Here is a 26,880-nt window from a genome sequence, read left to right as displayed (position 1 = left end):
CTCGTGGGCGACGAAATCTGTTTTGTTGTTGGTGAGGAAGGTTAGTGAGTGCTTTTTTATTCAAAGTCTATTTTGAGTGTGTAAGAGAGGAGCTATAAGTGTTAGGAATGCTTAATTAGTAATTTTGCACGTTTTCTCGTTCGCACATGGCGTCATATATTTCGTGTAAATGTTAGTCAGTTGGTGTGTTGGTCTTGCGTTGTGCAAAACAAAAGGGGAAAATCTGCCTGTGTGGACAGGCTAGTTGCGTTGCGGTTTGATGGATGAAATTCACGGTCACTTCGCTCCATGGAGAGAAGCTCGCTCCAGCGCATAAGTCAGATCGCTCTGCATGAGAAGTGAAATTGCTTCATACTGAAGTGACTTCGCTCTTTACAAGAGTAACTTTGCTCCACACCCGGAAGTGATTTCACTCCCACGAATACCGAAGTGACTTCGCTCCGTACAGAATTGGCTTCGCTTCGCTCCATGTAGGAAATTACTGAAATATTGGCGGGAACGTTTTTGTGATGTGTGGTCGACTGATGGACTATAAAATGTAGTAAATGTAGTGTTTCACGGTCAGTGAAACATCCGGATTCAACCAAAATAAGTGCACGCGTTACAGATTCAACTCACTTGACCATGTGCTTTTAATCGCAACCATAATTCATTTCGGCCGTACACGATAACATCATCAACACTACAATCTCTCCCTTTTTTCGAATAAATTGTCCAGTCCAATTTCATAAACAAAATAACAATACATACATACTACAACCTGTTCTAAATGGCCACTAACTCAAAGAGAAGTGCTTCAATATCCAAGACTTAAATCAATACAAAAATGACACATTGATAAAGATGACATGTCCTTCTCAAGAAATGTCCATCATGTAAACAAAGTCTTAACCGAGTTCATAATCTTTTAGCCTCTCAGGCTGAGATTGCACCTGGGCCACAACACATAACGCAGAGTTGAAACTCTTGGTTCCCCCTTCCTGACTAGTTTCTGGGTCTTTTGACAATGTCCATTTAGGATTGCTGGCTGTTTCTTGTGACTTATCCTCCTCATACTTCTGTAGGGGAGTAACATTTGTTTTGTAGTGGACGCCAGCAAGAGACTTCCACATGATTTCCTTATTTGTTGACCACCTCATAGTATGTGGCTTCAAATGATGGTGACAGCTTGTCTGACTTCGGTTTCTGAAGAAGAACTTTGTCTCCCTCTTTCGGGTTTGACTCACAAGCACCTCTCAGATTATCAGCATAGTCTTTTCCCTTATGCTTTCTTTCACAATCTCTGTCCAAGACTTCACTGTCATTGCTAGCTGAGTGCAACTCTTCCACACCTGGGAGCTTTGAACAAATCTCTCTTCCAAATAACAATTTAGCAGCACTCACTCCAGTAGTTGTGTGTGGTGTGCTTCTGTAACCGAGCAAGAATTTCTGCAATTCCAGTCACCAGTCACGTTCCTCGCTGTGCGCAAACTGCATAGCTTTCAGCAGACTCTTATTTTGTCTCTCTACCTCACCATTGGCTTGTGGCCATAATGGGGTGATGTTCTGTGGTCATTGTTGTTGTCTGATCTTTGAGGTAGGCTTCAAATTCTTCTGACACAAATTGTGGACCGATGTCTGTTTTTATTGACAGCAGTAGTCCATGAGTAGCAAACATTGCTTCCAGACAGCTAATCATTTTGCCAGATGTCACTGACTACAGTTACTTCAAAGAATCGACTGAAATAATCAACAACCACCAGTAGATATTCACCATTTGGAAAGGGTCCCAGCAGATCTGCTGCGAGGTCTTGCCATGGCTGTGTAGGCAATTCTGTTCTCTTCATTGGTTCTGGGGGCAACAGTTTACCAACAAGCTGGCAACCATGACATGTTCTGCATCTCTGTTCTGCTTGACGGTCTATACAGAGCTGCCATACCTTGGTATATGTACGGAGTCTTTCCGTTGATGGCCTTCATGAGCTAGATCCAGTAGTTGCCTGCAAAGTTTCCTCGGAATGACTAATCTAGTTCCTCTCAACACTAACTTCCCTAGCACAGTTAACTCGTTTCTCACAGCTTTAAAAGCTGGCTCCCCGACAGTCCAATCATTGGTCTGAACTCACTTCCTTAACACTGCAATTTCTTCATCTTCAGCAGATGCTTCTTTAATTTCCTGGATAGTTATGGCTCTGGGGGCTGCATTCTCTGCAACATACCGAATGTATTCTTGCTTTCATTTGAAACTTCTTGGGTTGGACAAGACACAGCATCAGCTATGTTCTGGTCTCCAATTGCCATTTTTTTCTTGAACTAGAACAGTGCCTAGTTGTACCGGACTTGCATCAGCAATGACTCTTGTTTTGACATCCTTGTCATTGTAAGCTAATGTTTCAGCACTTGCTAGTGTTTCCTTCAGAGCTTCAAACGCTTCTTGTTGCTTCTCACCCCATGTGAATGTTACTCCTTTTCGTGTCAGCTGTCGAAGTGGTTCTGCAGCTGTGGCCAGATTTAGAATGAATTTTGCACTGAAATTCACAAGTCCCCTAAAACTTCTTATTTCTGCTACAGACTCAGGTTCTCTGGCATTGACTACTGCTTCAACTTTGGATTCTGTTGGTGCAATACCACGTGTAGACAATTGCTGGTTTTCAGTGTCACGCCATTCAAAATAGATCAAAATATAAATCAAAACCGTTCAATAGATAAAGTCCAGAATCTGGGAAAAGAAAGAAGATAAATATGCAAAGACTCTCGCCAAGATTCAGGTCACAGCAGTTTTTTTTATGAAAGATATGCGGAGACATTTTTTATCCAAATTTATAGAGGTTTGTATGGAGACGCCATGCTGGTGCCCATCCGGATGGGCACCAACATGGCGGCCGGGAAAGAGTGTAAACATCTGGAAGTCACTTTGGCTATCTAGGCGACTGATTATCTGTAATGAGCAAACAAGCATTTGCATAAGCACTTTTCCAAATGCTCTAACTTCTAAAAAAGCTAAAAATCATGAGATAGGTCTATGATTCGACAAATGCGATCGTAGCTTTGTGTCACGCACCACCATAACGCTGAAATTCAAAATACGCTGTTTTCCAAACAAAACAAACTATTGAGCTGTAAAATTGTAAACAGATATAAATTTACCCCCTCTTATGCCTGATGGGGATAACAACTTTCGTGGCTCTTTAGTTTTCGATTTTAGAAAATGATGACGTCACGTGAAAACGATCTATAGGTTTCCCATGAATTCTAACGGGGGCATCTTGAACTTGCACTTCTCACCATTCAAGGTCAAACCTCTTTGTTGCAATCCTTCTAACAGCTTCTCGAGCCTCTCGTTATGTTGCTGGTCATCATCTTTAGCATGAAGAATAATATCATCAGATATGTTACGCACTTCTTCGCATCCATGCAGAGTTTGCTGGATAGCATGCTGATAGATCTCAGGAGCTGAGGTCACGCCAAACATCAATCTCTTGTAACAATAAAGTCCAGCATGTGTTGAGAATGCTGTAATGTCACGTGTTTCTTCACTCAGTTCCAGTTGATATAGCCCCATTTAAGGTCTAACTTGGTGAACACACTGCTTTGGGTCATGTCGTGGAGGCCCTCATCAACGGTGGGAATTTGATGTCTTTCTCTCACAATAGCTTCATTTGCTTGGCGCATATCAATGCACAATGGAATCTCACCAGAAGGTTTGGGAACTCCTACTATTCGGCTGACCTAAGGTGTTGGTCCTTTTACTTTCTCAGTAATGTCCAGCTGCTCTAACTCATGCAGCTTGCTCTCTACTTTCTCTCTCAGACCGAGTGGCTCTCGCCTGTGGTGCTGAGCCACTGGATTAACTTCTTTGTACACATGGATTTTAACTTGATAGTCAGTTAACTCGCCTACTCCTTCAAAACATGCTTTGTATTTATCAACAAGGTCTGGTGTATTTACAGCATTAACTTGTAGTCCCAGCCTTAGTACATCCAACTCCATGGCTGTCTTCCTGCCCAGTATCGGCCTGCCTTCATTGCAAATGACAATAAATTCAGCTGTAACATCTTTTCCAGCTAGGTTTACTAATGCGTCGAACTTTCCCAGCGTGTTCAGTGGTTCTGAAGTTCCATAAGGATACAATTTCTGATTTGCCTTCTCTGACTTGCACTTTACTCCTTTTGCTTCAATTCTTCTCACGTCTTCTGATCAATGATATTACATAATGATCCTGAGTTGATGAGAACTCCATTAAGAGTGACACCTCCAACTTGTAAATCGACCATCTCTGGTTCACTCCTGTCCCATGATTTACCGAATCCCACAGTAAAAGCATATTCATCATCTTCACCATCCTCCACGCAGTTAACTTTTCCCCGTCCACCTTGTTTCCGTGTGTTCTTTTTCTTCTGCTCTTGTTTACTCTTTGTTCAGCAAACTGAGGCAAAATGTCCTGTCATATGACACTTTGTACAGGTGTTAGATCTTGTCGGACAATGCTTGTCACGTGCGAAATGTCCACTTTGTCCACATCGGTAACATTTCAAACTCTTCTGATCACTTCTTCCATTTCCTTCGGGTTTGTTGTCTTCTTTGATGGCACTAACAGACGCTCCCGCATCGCCTTCGATCTGTCTGGCTTGGGTCTGCGATAACTCCAGCGATCGAGCAGTCCTCTGCGTTTCTGCTAATGTTAGCTCTTGTCCGTTTCCCAGAAGTTTTCGCCGAAGCTCTGTGGACTAGCATTTATCAATAACTTGATCACGTACTTGCTTATTCTTCGTAGTGGCAAATTCACAATCCGCAGCTTGATTACTGAGCTGTACAACAAATTGATGGACCGTTTCATGCTCTTCTTGCTTCATTTCCCGAAAAATGTGTCACTCGTACGGTACATTCACTTGTGGTGTTAAGTATGCATCGAGTGTTCGAAGTGCAGCCTTGTATACGTTGTCTTCTTCTTCCCCTTCAGGTACACCGGGATCCGTTAGGGTCTCAAAGATTCCTTGGACTTCCATTCCTGCACAATGTAAAAGTAACGCCTTTCTTCGAGCGGCTGCTGTGATCCCCCGACCATGGACATAAAATTGAAACGCCTTTCGCCATTGCCGCCATCTTGGCCCTACATTGGTGCTATCTCCACAACAATCAAATGACTTTATTCCACGAAGTTCGTCATTTGTCGCCATAACTTTCCTTTAAACAGATGTGTTTTCGTATCACTTTATTCTCGTCACCAATTGTAGTGTTTCACGGTCAGTGAAACATCCGGATTCAACCAAAATAAGTGCACGCGTTACACTTGACCATGTGCTTTTAATCACAACCATAATTCATTTCGGTCGTACACGATCACATCATCAATACTACAGTAAAGCTTACGTGACGGTTACCCATCGTTTCCAAAAGTCGATTAGCCCCTAGCCGGTAAGCCCCAAAAAGTCGATTAGCCTCCAGAACGAGAAATAGATAGTTTTCGACTTCAGGTTGGGGGCTAACCTTTCTTAGCAAGAGGGTAGGGGTAGGGGGGAATTGCAGAGAAAGGCCTGATACGAAACGGTCAGGGGCTAATCGACTTGGAGGCTAAACGACCGGTTACCTAACTGCGTGACCCTTACGTCAGTTCCGGTCGCTTACACTTTAACATTATTCGTTCGAGTACGCTTTGGCTAATACATTGCACCTCATCACGAATTATTTTGCGTCTCAGTCCCAAAAAAAAGCCGCTTTCAATCGAGGAATACTTCAATAATAATAATAATAATAATAATAATAATAATAATAATAATAATAATAATATTAATTCAATGCTCGAAATACAGATCCCGCCATTTTTAATAGCTAACGTACCCAGTCCCATGCAAGTTATAATCACTCCTGTTAGTCATTGCTTTAGTTCGGTGTTTCATTTTATTTGGTGGCCACTCCTAAAGGGGTGTTTAGCGTGGTCGTCCTGTTTGACGAACGCGTTGACGTACCGTCAGAAGCTGAGTAAAGTGGTTTCAGCACAGCTTGAAGGTACCGTTGATGTTCCAGCTCTTTATGCGGGCAAGGAACTGGAGTTGCAGGCCGGTGGCGAACCTGAGATGGCGATGGCCACCCACTTTAACGTGTGAGCGAAAGAAACCGTCAGAAATGTGGCTATCGGCGATCTTGAAGTCTGGCTCCACCAGGTCTTTCGGTCTGAGTTGCTGGCGCATTCTGTGGGCAGTTCTGGCGATGTACTCTGGCCAGGGTAGACTTGTTCAGGGTTCATCAGTCATGTTCTGCAGCAGAACTTCCTCGACGACGGCAGAAACTGCTCTGATTCGATATGCCACAGCTTTGGCCTTCGCTGTTGTAGTGATGGTGGCAGATACTACTTCTCCAGGGACTGTTCGGCGGTTGTGGGGATGGGCTGATAACTGCTAACTACTGTCGTTGTGTTGTATCACTACCGGGTTGATCTAAAAGAGAGACAACCCTGCATGGGTTGACTTAAAAGAGAGTTGAGAAATAAGTTATTCAATTTAGCACCAACAGATATAAAATAAGCTATTAAGCTCACTTCACGATAGCTAGCTTAGCCCTGACTGTTCATTGCCAGTCAGTGGTATCTAAGACGTTTGACGTTGTAGCGGTAACCTCTGTTGTCTACCAGCTGTGGAGAATAGATCCAGGATAGACGACGTATCAAGCGCAGGATAGGCAAGCTGCTGTGGGATGACAGGCTGAGGTGGGTCTTAGCTAGATGGTGGACGGGGATGGTAGATGGTGGTCGAAGTGTCAAGGACAGGATCGAGGAAGTCAACTGGCGAACTTTCGGCGACATGAAAACTTGTAGCTCAATGCATTGCGCGCTGTTCTGATACCTGTTTTTATCCAGATCAAGATTTCCAATTTGAGGGAAAACACGATTGGATTGGTGGATTGGAATTGTGGCATGTAATTAGCGTAATTCGTCCACTGCATTGGTAGTACACGTGACAAAGAAACAACGATAATAATGCAGTCTTAATTACTTATCTCTCCCTTTGTTAACATAAGTTCGCGCATTACGCGTGGGTTGTACGCGAAAAAAGCCGCTCATTCTGGTGCCATTCTGCTCCATTCCGAGTCCATTCGGGTTCATTCCGGTTCATCTTGTATATTCTGATTCATTTTCGTTCGGCCCAGTTCGTGTTTGTTTCATTCCGTTTTATTTCTGTCCATTCCGGTGTCAGTTCGGCCCATTCTCGTGCCATTCGGGCTTGTTCTGAGTCCGGTGTCCTGGCTCTTTGCAGCTCGTTCCGGTGTTTTGGTTCGTTCTGACCGTTCCGTTCCGGTGTTTAGTGACACCCTTACTCAAAGATTGAAAGTGTGCTTAAGCAAACCTTGAGGGAGACGATAACGTCACCACTCAAAAGATTTAATAAGCAGTACAATGGCTGTGCACGTGCGTCATAAATCTTTGTACATTTCTTAGATGTCCTGTGCAATAACAACGACAGCTGAGGCAGCATCCACACTGGTTACGGCGGAGAAATTTGAAAACGCAGCGATCACCAGTCACTTTGGATTTGTGCCGGCTTGCGGAAAACTCAGGTCATCGTTTTCGAAAAGCTCCGTTTCCAAAATGCTTTCCGCCCACACCAAATTAAAGCTACAAAGCTTGTGGGGTCGTGTATACTACTGAATTATGATGTCAATTACTCATTGACATCAATCCACGAGTAATCGATGGGTAATCAATGGGTAATGAGCCTGTGGAGGCGGCGTGGCCGAGTGGTTAAGGGCGCTGGATTTGAAATCTGGAGGTCCGTGGTTCAAATCCTCCATCCTCCAGCTATCTGGATATTTTCTCGGTAGTCCTGAGTTCAACCTCTCGACTGCGTTGTGTAAATAGCCACCTGGTCAGCCTCCCACCATGCGCCAGTTGGGATTCTTAATAGTTTATGTCAGTTCTATTTGCAAGTTATTTATTTTATCTTATTTTTATTTTACTAATCGACATATGGATATTGAGAACTCAATTCAAGGGCCCTGAAACTGCCACTGTTTACAGAGGATTCATTTTCCGAGTTTCGTGGCTAAAAGCCACTTTGTAAAATCGATAAAAGATTTTAGTTTGTGATATATTAGCTGCGGTCTCGCTGTTGAGTGTAACCAAAAGTAAAGTTCACTTTTCAGAAATCAAGCAGTTAATATTCGTAACTTTCTTTCAAACAGAACTGTGGTGGAGACCTCCATAATGTTGCTGGCCACTTTGCAGAAGTGTTTCCTGCTGCTTTTGCTGATCCAAGTCATAGTGACGAATTTTGCTCAACACACCAAAGCCAATGTGATCAAAGGATGTGTGAATAATACCACCTGTATTGAAACCTACGCAGATGTCTACAGTGCTTTGGCATCGCCGAAGAACTACTTCAACATTGCTCTAGCTCTGTACCCTGCAAGGAAGCCTTCATCTGTTCTTGTTCATGTCAATTTGCATACATTCAACCAAACGGGAAAATCCTCACCAGTTCCATACACATGGAGCATGTCATGTCTATACGCTGCCTTGCCTGCAAAGGTTCTTGAATTATTGTCTCTTGGTTCGATCCTAGTCACATCTCGAAAGCGAGAATTAAATATCACAATTGCGCCGTTCTGTTGTAACGTCTCTGAAGATGACCGCTTTATAATGATCGACAGAGTTCTGGCTGAGGTAAGCTATGAGCAGTTCTATTCGTCTGTTCTCCAGTTGATCATGAGTAATGCGATGTTAATTGATATACAATGTATTTACTTAAGTTGTAAACTTGTAGTTGTTTTAACATCGTTTACGGCCAGCTCGTTAATGCAGTCAGGACTTGTCGACATGGGCTGTTCCTTCTTTATCAAGTATTGTGTATACGTTCCTAGTTGCAATCTTGAGTCTTGCCGTTTGCACTGATCCAGGAAGCTTGTTACATGTAATTAACCCCGCTTAGCTCTTCTGCGTAAACACTGTGCTTGCCCCGGGTTCTCACTGGCAGTATTGCTTTCCCCGAATGCATCAGGACAGACAGAAGTTGTTGTTTTTTCACGACGTTCCATTACAGGGCACCCAACACTTTCACATACGTATGGCGGTGTGGCCACACTCAATCGAAAGTGGTTTTACTTAAATCAGGAGGAAAAAGAGTGAGCTATATTTTGGGCCCCCAAAAAGGAGCAGACATGGTTAGGTGCATGGTCGGCCTAACGGTGAGGTTCCACTGTAGTTGCTTAGAGTAGGGTGGGGTTTGGGGACCGTTTCGCTGAGCGCTAGCCCTCAATAGTAATTATACACCAGTGTTACTCCGCTTCGAATCTTGGACCTTGCGTCATAATGTAAAGTTGCTGACGGCTCTTGCTGACGGCTCTTGGTCCGAGAATTTCTTTCGAGATTATTCACTGGTTTTCCTCCATCCACAGAAATCAACATTTATAAATTCCAATTTGATTTGGGAACCGTGGGTTAATAGCCACTTATATTTAGACACTTATATTGTACTCTTTATTTTGAAAGCTTCAAGATCTGGCCGTGAGCCCAGGAATAAAAGATCCAACGCTGAACACAGCTGAGTGTGTCATAGAGGGCCACAAGACAAACATATCTGCTATACCTGCAGAGCACAGGGCTTACATTAGGGCAATGTTGTGGTGTTCGTTTGTTTTTACAATACTTTTTGGCCCAACGTTGGCCACAATAACTTTCGCTCTTTTTCACCCTGAAAATAATAATGATAAAAAAGATAAAACAAAAAACAAAAGAAACGACAATTCGACTAAGGACAAACGTCCAGAAAACAAAAGCAAGAGACAAATGTTAGCTAAGGCTGTTAACGTTGTATCGTGCGTTTTATCAATCGGAAAGAGTATACTTCTATTCACGACCATTGGAATTTTAAAATCTGGTAACACTCTGTGCGATCTGTATGTAATCCTACCATTGATATTTTTGGAGGTTGTAGTGCTAGTACCAGCTAGCATTTTTGCAGGAAAAAAATATCAGTTCTTTCCAGGAAATACCTCAACAGAATTCGTGGCAAAAGTTGGTATCTTTCTGTGGACAAACCTGACTATATATTATTTTTGCTGGCTTGTAATCGGAATTATGATTAACCCATTATGGGGTATTACTGTTCTACTAGTTATTTCCATTGTTATTGTTGTCGCTGTTTTTCTTGTCTTCATCATACTTCACTCCGATTTCGATCCTATGAATTTAGTTCTTTGTATATTTGCTTGGTTTTCCACAGTTTTACTTGTTACTCTAGTGATGTTAGCTGGACAGTCCTTTTTCATAAGGGAAACTGCAAATGAAGTAGTTAAGGCGGCCCTTTTATACACTGCTTCTGCATTAATAGCCTGGATAATCTCTAAGGTCATAGGAGAGAAATCAGAGAAATCCAAGAAAATCGATGGAGAAGAAATGGTAATTAATGTACCGCCAGTACCGCCGTCAACATCTTCTGATGAAAATAAACAAGAGTTGGAAGAACTTGAACTCTTGCCCAAGGTTCGCGGTTACAGTAAATAAACATTTGCGTTCTTCTCAACTTCCTCTCGCGTTTGCCTGATGATAATACGAGCACTAGTTTAGCTCTTAAATATTTTTAATGTTTCCAACTTTGTGGGCTAATGGCTCATGTACGATGACCACATTGACCGGCGTCATTAGGATGCAATAGAGAGCAGTAAGAACGGTGGGATCAGAGGAACGGTAGGAACAGTTAAACTCAGTCAGGACGTCGCACAGGAGCCATAAGCCACCGCTTCTTGATTCGATTCCTTAAAAAACTATAGAAGTAGAAAAAGAGTCTACCTCGGGGCCCAACTGGTTCTCAAGGCCTGAGCTTAACGAGGATTCTTACAGCATGAATCTGCTAGATGTATCCCCCGGTATGATGTTAGTACAACAACAGGTTACATATACAAGTGAATGTATGAAAGACCATATATTTGAACTACGGAGAAAGATATGAAGATATGATTGATCATCGCAGTTATACACACAACTTAATTAAGCAGGTGTGAAATTAGAGCCTAAGAATTTAAAAATTCAGGCCTGAACGGGATTGGAACCCATGACCTCTGCGATACCGGTGCAGTGCTCTACGAAGTGAGCTATCAAGCCAACTGGCAGCTCCTAGTTGGTTAATCATATCTTCATAACTGGTTACATATGTTATGAAGCTGAATAATTTTTATAGAATTTAGTCAGTTTGGTTAGTGATCAACAATTTTTTATCATTTCGTAGTTATCCCGTTAGTTTTGTGATTTTAGGGCGGGACTACCCACACAGAGAGCTTTGTGAGTTCAAGTTGTTTATCTTAGTTTATCAGCAGTACTTAAGCTCCGAACAATACCTTATCAATGGTCATGTTTGGCGGGTTCTTTTAATGGCCTCGGTCTGCTAGATCTCCCACGAAAGATCCTGTACGTTCAGGTTTCTTGTTATTTAAACTTTAGCTTCTATTTTCAACTTTGTAGTTCGCTTCTGGAAGTCGCGTGTAAGTGTTTGGGTTAGTATTCTAAAAAGATGTTGAATCCTCCAAGGTCAGTCATTACGTGTGGCCCACACATCAGGGGCGGATCTAGGGAGAGGGTACAGGGGGTGTGCACCCCTGAAATGAAGCCTTCGTATTCGCATTTAAAATTTGTTTACCTCACCAGTCAGTTACGCCGTTCTATAGTGGTGCACCCCTCCTTAGAAAAATCCTGGATCCGCCCCTGCACATAGCTACCCATATGCGTGTCCACTTGAGTAGTGGTGGAAGTAGAAGCAGTAGAAGTTAGACGAAGATTGTACCAGACAGTAGTCCGAGAAATAAAGGACAAAACATCAGAGATCTCGGTACCTCCTCTTATTAACAGCAGCAAATCAATACATGTATGCTGCTGGCAAGTTCTGTGGCGTCAGCCTCAGAACTCAAACCCAGACCGCTAAACCGAGAGTTCGACGCGCTAAACATTAGGTAACAGCGCCTCCATGAATCGGAGCCACAGCACTACATGTACATGTAAACTCGAGAGAACTTCAAGTAATCAAATAACGAAAACACTTTTCATCGCACCTTTGTATGTAAGCGTTCGTCATCCAAGTTGTTGGGAAACGATGCAGGACGGAATATTTTAATAGTATGTCGTGAAAAATTTCTTCCACTGTGCGAGAAAACACTACGGTGTGAAATGACGAAAACACATAAGCCGTAACCACGACGGGGGTAAACTAAAAAACAAAAAAACACCACAGAAAAAGATTCACTCCCCACCATTAAGTTAGTGAGACGTTAACTTGTGGAAAGGGAGGGTAGGCGACCATCTGCACTAGGCTGATAAAACTTACTAGGCTTTATCAAAAATCATTAAAATAATCTTGTTTCTTCCCAATTCTATTTGCTGATCCGACTTGAAAAATATGTCCTGCTCTGAGGAAGGATGATAACGCTTTGAACTTTGGTGATTTGGTGCGACTTAAAACTGTGCCAGTACTTGTGAAATGGAATTGACAGTCGTTGCACAATATATAAGCAAAGATCAGATTGAAACAGACTGGGCTTCGTGCTTGCATAGTTAAGAGTAGAATAAATGTAGGGAAACGCCGTCTGTTTTTTCAGGTTAAACCAGAAAAATGGCTCGATGCAGGAAGTGAAAAAGGAAAAATGGCAAATATCAAAAGCTGCTGTATTGTTTGATTGGTACCGCTACAGCATCGCTGCCAAGGAAGGCCGTCGCGTTGCACTTATTCAACTTAATTAGCTAGACTTAATGAAGCCTAACATCCTATCCAAATCCCAATATGCATAGAGCGCCCATTTGCGATTGGCAACCAATCAGATCAGAGCAAAATAAAATTCTTATCAGTGCTCCGTTTACCCTCTCTTTCTCCGAGTCATACAAAAAAACAGAAGACATGTCTGTGTAAAATATAACGTTGCGCTTTGTCGCAAACAACATGTCAACGTGTTTTTGAAGTTTGTTTTGCTATGGTTCTATTCACTATCATTCTGAATGGTGACTTTATATTCTGGGATACTCTTAAGCCTTTAAGAAAATTCTTGTCAATTTCGTTCAGTTTCTGCGAAATCGCAGACTTTAAATACCGTGGAATTCGCCTCTTCCATTTTCGCGAAAAGTTCCTGCGAAAATACAACCCGCTAAATACGGCCCCGTCCACAGTGTTCCGGAGATATTCGAAAACGCAGCTTTATTGGGCTTACCGTCCACACTAATCCGTCACGAGAACGGAGCTTTTCGAAAACGCTCTTCTAACCGGACGAATTTGAAGACGCCTGCTTTTCGCTTTATTTTGGACGGAAAACATTTTAAAAACGGAGTTTTTTTTTTTGAACGATGACGTCACGATAATCATCCGAAGTGAACGGTGATTGTTGACCATTGTTGGGTTTTCAAATGAATAGTGTGGACGGAAAACATTTGAATCATGAGAGTAATAAAATGCAAACCATTAGGATCATTTGTAATCCCTGAACATGATTGAGTTGGAATAATCTTGATAAAAAAAGACTATTCTGATGGCGTAATAGCTCAGGTATTATCACAAGACGTCTATGCTTTGCTGTTTCGTTGCGAAATATTTATTCAGTTCTCCATGATCTGTCAGTGTTTTGTTCTTTCTATACTTTTGCATTTATTTTGTTTCCAAGTTTGAAAGGAATGTTTACCTCTTTCCGAGGTCTAGTAAAGTTACATTAACTGGCATGGGGAATACGTTTCCATTCGTTTTTTATGGTACATTTATCCACATCATGTACCCCACAGCTCAGTAGTTATAGCTTCATAGCGGTGTGCGGAAGGTCACGGGTTCAGTTTCTCAAGTGCGATCGGTTGAATCTTTGTAAGCCTGACATATTCATTTAACACGCTTGGAATATTTCACAATTCTAGTTTCAGGGGAAATATTAGTCTTAGTAAAAATATGTCGTTTCGCGCTCTTCCAACCGGTTGCTGTGACGGCGAGAACTGCTCGGGTTAAAAAATGTTTTCTCTTGAGTGCAAACACTTCTTTAATCGCAACGTATATTTTGTCTTTTTCTTAAATGTCTTTCGTGATCCGCGGAATCTCCTTTATCACGAACAGTAGTGTATCTTGCGAATGCAGTCACCTCTCATGGCCCGCTCTCGTAACTTGGGTGTTTCGTAGAGTATGTGGTTAACCCGTATTTGAAGCATGCTACAGAACCACATGTACACAAGACACACAAAGGAGACTGTTTCTGATGATATGCCCGGTTACCAAGCCCCCATGTGGTTTGATCGTGGGACCGCTGATCAGCAAGGTGATGGGATCGCAGTGCAAGAAATCCGCCATGTTTGCCCTCTTGTGTTTTCTTTAGAAATCTCGGTGTATAAACCAAATTCGGAGGAATAATGCAAGCAGGGCAGAAGCTAGGCATTGTGTATATCGGCAAGGCTGGTGGTAAGGTAAGTGCTGAATTATTTTGATCAGTTAAATCAACTTGCAAAGCTTATCTTTGATCGGCTTCAGAGATGGAAGTGTTAGAAAATTGTTGATATTCCTCAATATAAGCTTAACTTAAGCTTATGGTACATGTCCAAACTAATTTAATTTACAAGCAAGCTTCTCTTTCATGTGTAAGCCTTAGTTTAAAATTGGTCCGTGCATCGATATTCGGATAAAGTTTTCTTTTGTTTCAAGATAGAGATTTGATACAGTGTAAGTATGTACTGGAGGTAATGAATGTAGTTGACAACTGATCTGACTGGAAATATATTTTACCAGTGTAGACGTCGCAATCTCCATTGCAGGCAAAACTGGATTAGAAGCTATAGTGCTATGACTCTTGGCTGTTATCCATTGAACTGTTTATCATTAAGGCTTATCGTAGATGAACACACGCCTGCCCATCTGCCACTGTTCCTTATACAGTATACATGCCATAAACGTGTATTTATTCTCTATCTTATGATCTAATTAACTATTAGACTAGAAGCCGAGTGTTTCATGAGCATCTATCTTTCATAGCAGTTGACGAAGAGTAGTCTAATTGTTTTAAATAGACACTTTAAAGGATTACAGTCTAAACACCCCAGTTTTATTTAACATTAAAGAACCACTGGGGGAGCTCTTCATCTACTGCATTTTCTGTATTACAGAAATTACAGATCTCTTGGGTGTAACCAGTGATCTAATCATGTTCTTGCGAGTACCTTGAAAGTATTTAGTTCTCAGACTGTGAAGGACACTGTGCATTATCATCACAATTTTATTTCTCAAAACCAATGTAACTGGCAGCTAGATGTGTGCAAGACTAGGCTTGATTTCCTGTGCTCACTTGAGTCCAGTCTACATTCCTCCTGGAGAGAGACAGCTGGACATGTGAGCGGCAAAGCACGTCTTTGACGTAAATATGTCATTCACAATTTAATATATGCACTAAATTTACAATGCAAAGTTCATGCATCCAGCTGTGAGTTTGGGACAGTTGTGTGGACTCCTTTCTTGAACAGCGGCTGGTAATCAAACCTAGCATGAGACTACAGTCAAACGTATATCAAGGGCCCATTAACCGATTCATGTGCGTACTCACACGTGTTATTAAGGAGGTGAAATTTCACTTCTGGTTACTTGTGTCAGCCTGAGCGCGAAAAATAAAAACAACTCAATCACTTGCAAATTCGCTTACATTTTAGATGTTTTTTCTTTGTGTTTCACAAATGCAAAATTAAAAAAGTACAAGCAAAGACAAAATAAGAGAAAACAGAAAAACAAGGGCAAAAGAAAGAGAAAAACTAACTCTGTGTCGCTTTGTTTGATCTTACCGAAGTGTGCTGGTAGTGTAAATTGTACACATGCTGATAGGGTAACTTCCGATTGGGGAGCACTTCCGTTTTTTTTAAATGGTTCTGCAATCTTTCTCTTCTTGAGGCCAGCTTGTTAGACTCAAGTGAGATTTTGTCTCACATATTCATTACCGGGTAAGTTAAGACTGCCAGCAGGGAGTCTTTTCTCTTAGGGTCAGACAAGTGTTTATTGGCGGTATTGATGAGAAGAGGCTGGGACGAGACAAGGACAAAAATGTCTGATTTTCTTCCCATGTGTGCCTCACCTATGTCTTGTCCCAATCCCTTTTAAGCGACTCATGATCCCTGTTGAATGTTGAGAGAAAAACAGACTGCTAGTGGTAAACTGTGGGCACATGTGGTGATTTCTGATGATACCAAGAGAGGCATGTTAAGAATGTGGGTTGAGCACAGTTGTGTAAGACAAACATTCTCTCTTTTAGAGCAACTCTTATTTCATCAGTGATTAGACAACAATCATATCTGCATGCATTTCTTTTACAGAACACATAGGGTGTCTACAAGGTTGATGTGAATCCTTGGAGATAATCTTTATTATTATCTTGGTTTCTAATGTGTTACATGTAAATTATCAATAATATTGAACAAACCAGGCCAAGGTTTCCATATTATATGGAAACCTTGTAAATACATACTTAATAGATTTTTAGTATTCCTTTAGAATACATTTCTCATGCTTACAAGTCTCTGATTATCCGTTACAGCATAAATACTCTTTGCTGGATGAAAAAGACATCCATCTTGTAAAGAGATTCAGATTTGAGGTGAGAAAAGCATTTTACATTTTTTATGACAATAACAAGTAGAGGAGATAATTGTTTGAAGATATTGCTCTATAAACATTCAGTTTTAACATTTGATTACTCACACTATGTGTATGTATATGAAAATTGATACATTATGGTACCACAATATCAATTAGTTGAATGTCTTGACAACTACCCATAGTTCACAAAGTCTCTTCATTGATAACAAGCATTTTATCAAGATATTTACTTGTTTGTAGGTTTTTCGAAAGTGATTTTATACCCAATTGGCATTGCTTTCTAACTCTGTTTTTATTGGCTGAGAGCTGACAGTCCTTTCATGCATTCATACATAGATCCTTATTCTGCCTTTGTGGCACATAAGGCTGATTGATCTGAAATGGTCAAGATGCTGTCTCCCTCATAAGATTTGAACAACATTCATTTTGCTAACTTTTAGGCAAAAGTTGATGTCAACAAAGATGGTAATGGAGCTAATATATTTGCGTATGCATTTGACTTGTCAAGAGAAGAAACAAATGGATGTTATTTTCATGAGTATATCTGGTAAGATATTTGCTGCCTCTGTCTGTTTACTCTTTAATTTCCTTGACCTGAGTTCTTCATAGTTTGAACCTGGACTTGAAAGGTTAAAATACTGTATCATGTTTATCAGCTAGGAAGTCCAGCTTCATTTAGGACTTATGAAGACAACTGCTACTAAACCGCTTTGGACAAAAATGCTTGAGAACTTGAAGATCCAGTCTTAACAAAGTTGCAATGTTCCATGTGAGCCTGCTTTTGTCTGAAGAGCCAGCTAAGCTTGTGGTTAACTTTATTAAGTAATTGTCATTTAACTAAATTAAAAGATGCAAAAAAATGTTTAAATTACCTTTACGTTACTTTTAGTGTGTCTTCTTTTATGTAGAATGTACATGTATTTCTAAGCTGCATCCAAGTGGCTCACTTATTTACCTTTGAGTACAATGCCCAGCATAAGATGGCGAAAAAAAAAGATGCATTGTCTGGTATTAAATTAGGTTGGGAAGGGAGGGAAGGTTAAGGATACAAGACTTAGTGTCTTCAAGTTATGTGAACTTTTAGAGCCTCACTTATAATCTTCTCTTGTTTCTTGATTGTTTTTAGGGAACGACACTGTGGTGGTGTTGCACCAGGCTTTAGAGTTTCTCACAAAAATGGTGTTACAGTGGGTGTGTACATCAGACATTTTATCATGCACACATACAAGTGAAATGTACTTGATGTACATGCCTCCATGGATCACTTCTCTTTTGACTGTTATAAATTAACTAAGATCCCTCAGGTCACAACTGAAACAAACACCAATAGTGTAATGTTCAAACCAGTCAGCACATTCTTGAAAAAATAATAACAGTTAGGATTGGCTAGGTATTGCAGTGCCTGTTCATATAACAAATAGAGAGAGCATGAATATTCTGATCATTTAATTAGTCTGTTGACTTGTATTCTGTACTTGTCTTAAGAGGATTGATTTGTCAAGGTTGAAGACCTTGTTCTTAGACCTTGTTCTTCGACAAGAATATAATGCTACTCTCCTAGTGGCTCTGTCTAACCAGGAGGAGCAGAAATACTCCTGGATACATGATGCTACATGAAACCACAGTTAAATGACTAAACACTGGTCTGGAATGATGGACTACTGGGCCCCAACCATAAGGACTTTCTTGCAGTTTGTGTCCACTTGACATCAGTTGTCTTACTATCTTTTTTTTCTTTCGCCCCCTACCTCTCCTGCTGGTCGTTTATTGTTCAAGCTCACATTGCCAATAAACCTTGCTACCAGTTAAATCCAGGTTACGGATTTGATGTGAAATTTACTACTTGTACCACTGTTGTTGTTATGGTTTTGCAGACAACAGATTAAACAACTTGTGTGTGGTACCTTCATCAGCAAGCAAGAACTCAAAAGTACAATTATTTAGCCATGCAGAAAGGTATGTGGTTAGCATGAGTAGTGACTATGATTATATGTCAATGTATTAAAAGACCAAACAAAATGCGCATCATTTGGCTGTAAGCTAGAGAACCAAGAAAACACACAAATTAACATCTCAGGTGCAAGAATGCACTGTGCTGTTGAGGGCTTTTTGGGTAAACACGAGGTAATCATAATAGAAATATATGAGAAATTACTTAATAATGGCTGAAAAATGTTAAAAATAGACATCTTAGAATAACCTGGGTTGTACATGTAAGTAAAAAGTAGATTTTGGTCAAAAATCTTTGGCTTAAATCAGTTGATGGTCCTCAAATGTCATGGTGAGTAATTTATATTTAATATATATGTAATATTATAGTGTAGATTTTGCGCATTAGAGAAGCTAAAATCAGCAGAAAATGATCATTCTAGAACTACATTTAGACCCTGGTCCAAGGAATTCCATGCTTCAGGGAGCACATAATACATGTATCGTTTGTGGAGTGCTGCATTAATTGCCTTGCTGATGATTTTTATTGACAGTGTCAAAATCCTGGTTATTATAACATTACAATTGTGTCTATGTACATGTTGGTGATGCACACAAACTTGATATGATGTACATTGTACAATGACAGTTTTATTTTTTTCAGTGCCAGTAATAATAATTGTGGAAGTGAACCAAGAGAAGATCAAAGATTATACTGGATGGCTGTATCCAGATTACCACCATTTGAAGCTGAACATGAGGTATGTTTATTTATGACAATAGATATTTAATGTGATTGTAGATTATTTAATTATATCTACAGTGATTGTTGTCAAAGGTTTCAGAAGAAACTATATCCTAAATTGTATTGACACATCTGGTTCTGAATTGACTTGTTTTGTCTTTGTATATGCGTGTGTTTCAACCAAACCCCACATGGAATGGTGTGCATTTTGACTATACTTGGCACTGCACCCCAAGCCTCACTGGCATAGGTCTAGGGGACACTTTGCCAATATTTGCCCTGAATCTGTAATTGCCCAATACATACCCAAGGGGTTAGAACACGAGATGTTACTCTTGAGGCTTTTCATTGAAGCCCTGGATTCCTTTGTTTGCTTCTTCGTTACGCTGCTTCCAAAACATTTTTGTCACATGTGATGCTATGATTGGAAACCAGTTCAAAGTCCACATTTAAGCTTACCAATACTTGCAGATAAAGACTGAAGAAAAAAAAGTGACTTAAAAAGTATTTTTTTAAATTATGTACCATGGTTAAAGCCAAATCTAACAATTCATCTTAAGTTCCATATGTTTATTTTCAGCATTTTATGAATTTAAACTACAAGTGTTATAATGCTAATGGGGAACAAGTTATCGAAGAAGGTAAGGAGAAGGATGGCTTCTGAGCTGTTACTTTTTTAGATTGATATTGTCAAAGACAAAATTTTAAATTTAAACAAATTAGTGATTACTGTTCAGTAATTAAAATCAAGCTCTAAGGAGATGGATGATACCAGTAAATATACTAGGGAAGAAAATTTAATGTCAGTTTCTTTCTCATTTATAGTACATGTCATTCTTGAAGTGATATGATAACAATAAGAAAACGTAGCCTCTTTTTGCTATGACACTTAGTCAACTTAAAAGGGAATTTCTGGGAAAAAAAGTGACAGAATTGAGGGATTTGGTCTTAAATGTCTAGATGTAGTTTCCAATATCACTTCTACCACCTCCACTGTTACCACTACTACTTCCACTACCATGGCAACTTTATTCTGGCCCAAACAAAAGCTCAGTCAGTCATTTTCTGATTTAACCCTTTGACTGCCAAATTTTCACCGAAAAAAACCGGTTTTAAATATCAGTGTTTTGGGTGCCATGATGCTAAATGGGCCCTAGTTTTGCTGAGAAAGCTATATTTTGTGAAGTATATATGAAATAATTCATATTTGAACTGCGGTTGTAGATGAAAGTGAAGAATGATCATCACAGTAAATTTTCCAATTTAAGCAATTGGAAAGAAGAAGCCTGGAAAAAAAAAAAAAAAATCAGGGCTTCAACAGGATTCGAACCCGTGACCTCTGCGATACCGGTGCGATGCTCTACCAACTGAGCTATGAAGCCACACATTGGGAGCGAGGTCAATTAATTGAGTTCATATCTTCCCGTGAGGAGTGAAATGATGTGAAGTATATATGAAATAATTCATATTTGAACTGCGGTTGTAGATGAAAGTGAAGAATGATCATCGCAGTAAATTTTCCAATTTAAGCAATTGGAAAGAAGAAGCCTGAAAAAAAAAATCAGGGCTTCAACAGGATTAGAAGTTGGTAGAGCATCGCACTGGTATCGCGGAGGTCACGGGTTCGAATCCCATTGAAGCCCTGATTTTTTTTTTTTTTCAGGCTTCTTCTTTCCAATTGCTTAAATTGGAAAATTTACTGCGATGATCATTCTTCACTTTCATCTACAACCGTAGTTCAAATCTGAATTATTTCATATATACTTCACATCATTTCACTCCTCACAGGAAGATATGAACTCAATTAATTGACCTCACTCCCAATGTGTGGCTTCATAGCTCAGTTGGTAGAGCATCGCACCGGTATCGCGGAGGTCACGGGTTCGAATCCCATTGAAGCCCTGATTTTTTTTTTCAGGCTTCTTCTTTCCAATTGCTTAAATTGGAAAATTTACTGCGATGATCATTCTTCACTTCCTTTAAAGCTATATTTTACCAAAAAGATTGATTTCCCCAAGATTCCCCATTTCCCCAATGAGCAATACCACCACAATTGTCACCCCTCCCTCTCCTACTTTGGAAGATCAAACAGTGTTCCATCAGGAGAAAACTTTGCTAATGTTCATTACAGATGTACATGGTTAATCTCTTGTTTTCTTTCAGATGACACATTGTCCTTTTATGAATGCCATTATCCCCCATGCTGTAAAATTGAAACTGAAGTGAGTCTTGAGATATTTTGTGCTGTTTTATTAAAATTTTTTGCAGTTGGTTATCAGTAGCTTTAAAAGCTCCTGTTGAAGCCTGGATGTTTTTCAGGTGTTTGTTGCCATTGCTTTAAAGCTAAGTGCTAGACAGTATGCATAACTGTGAATTTAGATACAGGGCTTGAAAAATAACTTGAATTCCAGCTTACCCTTGGGACTAGTTGTTCTCAAGTTTTGCTTGCCCTTGGGACTAGTTGTTCTCAAATTTTGCTTGCCCTGGGCAAGTCTTAGCTTGCTCTGTTAATGATTTAGTTGGCAGACAACTTGCCTGATCCCTTACCCATTGGGCAAGTGAGAATGAAAAGGTACTTGCCCAGAAGGAAAATCTACTTGTCCTGGACAGCTGGACGGCACTTTTTTCAAGCCCTAAGATGCCTGCACTTTTTGAAATGCTTGGACATTCCAGAATGAGTACACATTCTTACATTCATTATATTTATTCAATAGAAATTGTGCATTTGATATGTCTGTTTTTGTTGGTATTTTTGTATTGTTTTGTTTTAATTTTTCAAGCACAAAACCAACATGTATTGTAGATTCTATTTTAATTAACATAGTTTTAATTTTGGTGACCTTGTAGCTTCGGGAGTTCAGTATCTGTGGACAGTGCCAACAAGTACGATACTGTGGAGCTCTTTGTCAAGAGGTTAGCAACTGTATACAACATGTTATAAGTAATATTACAAAACGCTCTGTAGGGAGGTGCAAGTTAAGAGGTGTGATTCTTTAACTTGATAGAAACACAGAACTAGCACAAGTACTTGATGCAATGATGGCATGAGCAAAAAGAATTTACATTTGAAATTGAAATAAACAATATTAGGCAATTTTCATGATGGTGTCTTTTGACTACAACTACCAGAATCCTTCACTTTTTTCCATTTCTTATGCTAATTAGGGCAATTGTTATTTAAACCTAACTGGGACTTCAAAATGTGTATGATAAAAATCAAAAGAAATTCTGGTAGTTGTAGTCAAATGATGATATTGTGCAATTAATCTGCTCTTGATTTTCACGTGTTTTTCTCTGAGTATTTTGTTAGGGAAATAGAAAACATTTTCCATGTTTCTACCTAGTTATAGAGTAAAACACTTGTGAACATTTGGGGGAAATATGGTTCAAGTATTTCCTATTTCTGAAATCTATAGTATAATGTAATACACGTTATTCCAAAATGGCCACCATTTAAGTATTCTTTTGTTTACTTGCAAAATAGCCCTTTTTGCCTTGCTCTTAAACTCAAAATTCAAAAGAATATTTTCCCTTAAATGAGGCAACAAGGGCTCATTTTCAAGTAAACAAAAGAATACTAAAATGGCGGCCATTTTGGAATAAGGTGTATATAATCTATAGTATACTTAATACAAATATGCAGTTGCCAGTTGCACTGTTTGAAGTGTTGGAATGAAATATATTGCACTGGAAGTCTTTTGTGGTCGATCATACAATCTCTTAGTTCTGCAGTATCCATGATAGTGAAAAGAAAGGAGTTGGGTGTGGGCAAAGAATTGGAGACTCTGGGTTTAATAAAAATACCAAATAAATTTTTCAAGAAAGAAAGGTCAGAAAATCGGGGTTTTAATACATGTAATCAAGGTTTAGCACACCGTACTAAATATTGAGAGATGGTTACATCAAACACTACTTGTACAGGTGTGGTACCACAAGAACAACACCCTTTTACAGCCTTCATGTCATGTCTCATACGTATTTATTAACTATAATTAATATATTATTTTTTACATTGCAAATCCTAACTGATTTTCTTGTTTGGTCAATGATCATTATTTTCAGAGAGACTGGCCTTCTCACAAGAAGTACTGCAAAGAAAAGGCAAAGCAGAGAATTAGTTATGATGTGTATCCAGACCGCTAGACTGCAGCAGTTATCTAGTTCCACTAATTGCTGTCTTGTAATATACCGAACGTTAGTCAATTTACTAGGTTTATTTTGTTTTTGTCTCATTGCTGCCTTTTCTAGTCTGAACCAGCACCTTTTCACAGTAATTTCTTAATTCATATAGTGTTTATTTATATTTAAAGTGTTTATTTAGGAGATTAGAGTAGTCCATTTTATACCTTCTAAGCCTGTGTAGAAAGGTTAGACTAGACCTGATGTTGTCAATGTCAACTTAAAATCACTTTCACTCCGAGGTTTGGTTACAATTCAAATACATATATACAGTGTATCCATAAATAAGGGGTTTGTAAAAGAAGACTCTTAGATGGTTGTATTATTGTTTCTCAGTTTTTAACCAGTGCAAACCCAAGTCCTCAAGTTAAATTTCAAGGTCAAATCAGAATTTATTGTTAATGACATATTTTTTTGTATGTTAAATAATTCAGTCGATAAATATTGATTTCTGAAATACTCACAGGTTAAAACAATTGTATTTTGCTGACTGAGTACTTGGAATTTGTGTTTTCTTGGAATTATATACTTGCATTTTCAGTTTCCTATTTTTCTCTAAGGTTTAACTTTAGTACAGATTACTTGACATATGATTATGTTGAACTTGTCGCTATAACTTTCAGAATTATGGCATATGAATATTGTCTTGTTGCAAGGTTATTTTTTAGAGAATAAATGGACTTGATATTTTATTCTGGGAGAGGAATGACTAGAGATTATCAAGAACTGTCAGACAAAGATATTCCAACGTGACATATTTCAATTTGGACGAGTATCAACACCCTTTTTAGTTTTCGCTGACTGCAAAACTTCAAATTATGAGGAAATTACAGACTTGCACAAAAAAAATCATCTGCTTGGTCTTTCTGTTGAACCAAAGCCATATTAAATTGGTCATTTGTACCAAAAGCTATGTGTTTAAAACTATTTGAGGCTAGAAATTATTGTAAACAATGTGTGACAGAAGTTGATACCTTTTGGTCCATGAAAACCTGGTTGTATAAGAAATTCATTGGCACCTAACTTCAGCCATTATACTGAGGTTTACTTCAAATGAAATAAAATATTATTGTTTACTGAATTATTAATTGAACTTAAGTTACCTTGTTGTCAGCCTAAAATAATTAAGGTGAATGCTTTAGATGCAATAATATGTGCTTACTCTCTTACTGCAATGGCCAGAGAGGGAAATGTATTGCAGCAACAAGTTAGTATTCCCATATACCAGTAGCCATCTTGCTAAATCAGTAAATTATTATATCAGGTCACCTTTGCTGACCTTGAATTGTGAGAAGGATTTTGTGAAAATATTTTGGTGAATGGTCTGAATCAGCAGTACTCTAATAAAATAAATTATTGTAGTTGAGATGTGCAGGCCGGACAAGATGGCTTATTCAGGACTGGCCTTCATCCACCCACCTTCCAATACAAATGAGTACCATTTGGTGGCAAGATAAAATTATTTTGTAATGGGCCATTTTCGTATTCCCAGTATTGGGCTGGAACTAGCTTGCAACCGAGGCTAATGCAGAGAGTCTTTTCAAATGTAAATGACATTAATCTCTTTTTAATGACATTCCCCTGTATCAGCATCCATTGCAAGCTAGTTTCAGTCCAATACCAAGAATACAAATATGGTCTATTGGATTGGATGATAAACACCAATAATTATTGCAGTCTACCAAGACACTGATTTCAGACCAATCACCATTCGTCATTTACACCATACTGGTTGGTGTAAGTTTCACATCAAACGGAAATCTCCGCAAGCACGATTAACTTGTCAGATCAGATGACTTGTTTGCCCTAGAACCATCTCAATCAACACAGAGCTACAACCTAATTGAAATTATACCAACTGGTATGGAATTAATCCTGGTAACCCATGATTGGAATAGACACTTAACTCACTCTCATGCACGCTGTGTGATTGAAGCTCTACGTGGCTGGGAGCAAAAAGAGGCATGTATTTCCAGGGTAAACAGGGTTTCTTAAACTTTTTGAGTAGTCGGAGATTTCTCTAAAGTCTGTAGTTTTGGCTCCTGGAACAGAGTACTACATGCCAGAGTTTAAAGGGGTTTTATTTTATAAGTCGTATTTTACATTAGTCAAAACATCAAAATTCACCCTCTAATATTGCATTAATTTCTTGAGAAAGTTCCTTTACTTGTTCGATAATTTTTTCTCTGTCCTCTTCATCAAGTCTGTTGCCACATTTCTGTAGAAACTTGTCTGGGTGCCATCTTACTTGCTGGTCTTTCAGAAATTTCTTTCGTTCTTCTTTTGACTTCAGTTCTGACCACTTGACAAGAAGGTCAATCATTTGTTTAGTGTCACCCTCAAAAGGCCAAGGTAAATCCACAAATTTAAGTGTTGACATTGTATTACTGTGGAATATTTCTCGACAATGCTTTTCATAGTCCGTTAGTGATGACGTAAGTTTCAATTTCTGACGTTGGATAGATATCCGTGTTATGTAAGCTTCATGTTCCTTCTCAAGTTCCTTGGTTCGCTCCTTTGCCTTTTGTTCTTGCTGCTCCTGTCGCTTGTTTGTGTCTGGTTTCTGGTGCTTACTTGATTCAGTCTTTCGTCTTCTTTCACGCGCGATTCTCTCCACCCACTCATCATAAGACTCCTGTGTGTTTTCAAGATAATCATCTTGGCTATAAATACTGTAATCCTCTTGGCTTGCTTCAAACCGCAGTTTGCTTTCCCACTCTAAGTTCTCCTTCTTTTCTGACATCTCTTTGTCCTCCTTTCGCCACCGTTGTTTTCTTTCAGCTTCCTCTTCCTCCCTTCGCTGGGCAAACGTTCTTTTTAACACAGTCAGGTATTCCCTTGGTGTTTTCCCCTCGTTATTTTCTATGTCAAAAACATGGCCACTACATGTACATGCCTTCAGCAAAGGCACAATTAGGTCGTCGAATGCGTGGAATTTCACTGTCTGTATTGCGTATTTTAAAGCAAAGTGAATAGGCGTATTCCCATCGCTGTCTTGAACTCGTACGTCGGCTCCTTTTTTTAATAGCAGTCTCATAATAGCATCATCACCGAGAAGGCAACAAGCGTGCAAAGGAGTTCTTCCTTTACGATCAACGAGGGCAGTTAAATGGGATGGCTCGTATTTCTTGAAGAGAGATCGGACACGATGTAGTTTCCCTGTCTTAATATAATAGAAGAGCTTTTCTTCCGTTGACTTACCCATCCGTTGAAGTTTCAGCAACAAATAATGCGAGAACAGTGAAAGTTAAGCAGAAGATCGACCAAACGCGGCCATTTTAGTTTTGGACGAGTGGGGCCCAGCTCTCTCCTCTACAACAACCCCCCGATAGGACCCTGGGAACTAGTTAGAGTGGTCATTGCATCATTGTATCGTCTCTTCTTCGCTTGCTTCAGGGACATGATTCGGTAGACAATTTATCAGGAAAATTATTTTCCCGCTGTTACGATGTCATTTCGTTTGAATTTGCACCTGAG

The 26,880-nt window shown here is 39.6% G+C and overlaps 3 protein-coding genes across 3 annotated transcripts; 2 read left to right on the top strand and 1 right to left on the bottom strand.

Annotated features, from left to right (window-relative positions):
* LOC145486028 (uncharacterized) lies at positions 1 to 12,111 on the top strand. Its single transcript, XM_081464728.1, has 3 exons — positions 1 to 40; positions 8,155 to 8,635; positions 9,461 to 12,111. Exons 2-3 carry the CDS (start codon positions 8,177 to 8,179, stop codon positions 10,472 to 10,474), a joined length of 1,473 nt encoding a protein of 490 aa, XP_081320854.1. The 5' UTR covers positions 1 to 40; positions 8,155 to 8,176; the 3' UTR covers positions 10,475 to 12,111.
* Positions 12,112 to 14,098: 1,987 nt separating this feature from the next.
* On the top strand, positions 14,099 to 24,095 carry LOC145485999 (zinc finger MYND domain-containing protein 19-like). Its single transcript, XM_081464694.1, has 10 exons — positions 14,099 to 14,383; positions 16,489 to 16,548; positions 16,991 to 17,097; positions 17,677 to 17,741; positions 18,425 to 18,506; positions 19,144 to 19,240; positions 19,805 to 19,865; positions 21,388 to 21,446; positions 22,072 to 22,137; positions 23,287 to 24,095. Exons 1-10 carry the CDS (start codon positions 14,330 to 14,332, stop codon positions 23,365 to 23,367), a joined length of 732 nt encoding a protein of 243 aa, XP_081320820.1. The 5' UTR covers positions 14,099 to 14,329; the 3' UTR covers positions 23,368 to 24,095.
* Positions 24,096 to 24,629: 534 nt separating this feature from the next.
* Positions 24,630 to 26,697, bottom strand: LOC145485993 (NF-kappa-B inhibitor-like protein 1). Its single transcript, XM_081464681.1, has one exon. It carries the CDS (start codon positions 26,606 to 26,608, stop codon positions 25,520 to 25,522), a length of 1,089 nt encoding a protein of 362 aa, XP_081320807.1. The 5' UTR covers positions 26,609 to 26,697; the 3' UTR covers positions 24,630 to 25,519.
* Positions 26,698 to 26,880: the final 183 nt, after the last annotated feature.

This window comes from Orbicella franksi, chromosome 1, assembly GCF_964199315.1.
Source record: "Orbicella franksi chromosome 1, jaOrbFran1.1, whole genome shotgun sequence".
Lineage (NCBI taxonomy): Eukaryota > Metazoa > Cnidaria > Anthozoa > Scleractinia > Merulinidae > Orbicella > Orbicella franksi.
This window is presented reverse-complemented; position numbering and strand designations above follow the sequence as displayed.

What these genes read in the sequence shown, in the direction of transcription:
- LOC145485999 (XM_081464694.1), top strand. Translation starts at nt 14,330, where the DNA reads ATGCAAGCAGGGCAGAAGCTAGGCATTGTGTATATCGGCAAGGCTGGT. An exon ending in TATTTTCATGAGTATATCTG is followed by an intron (nt 17,098 to 17,676) that starts GTAAGATATTTG and finishes GATTGTTTTTAG; the next exon opens with GGAACGACACTGTGGTGGTG. An exon ending in GGAACAAGTTATCGAAGAAG is followed by an intron (nt 19,866 to 21,387) that starts GTAAGGAGAAGG and finishes GTTTTCTTTCAG; the next exon opens with ATGACACATTGTCCTTTTAT.
- LOC145485993 (XM_081464681.1), bottom strand. Translation starts at nt 26,608, where the DNA reads ATGGGTAAGTCAACGGAAGAAAAGCTCTTCTATTATATTAAGACAGGG.
- LOC145486028 (XM_081464728.1), top strand. Translation starts at nt 8,177, where the DNA reads ATGTTGCTGGCCACTTTGCAGAAGTGTTTCCTGCTGCTTTTGCTGATC. An exon ending in TCGACAGAGTTCTGGCTGAG is followed by an intron (nt 8,636 to 9,460) that starts GTAAGCTATGAG and finishes TTATTTTGAAAG; the next exon opens with CTTCAAGATCTGGCCGTGAG.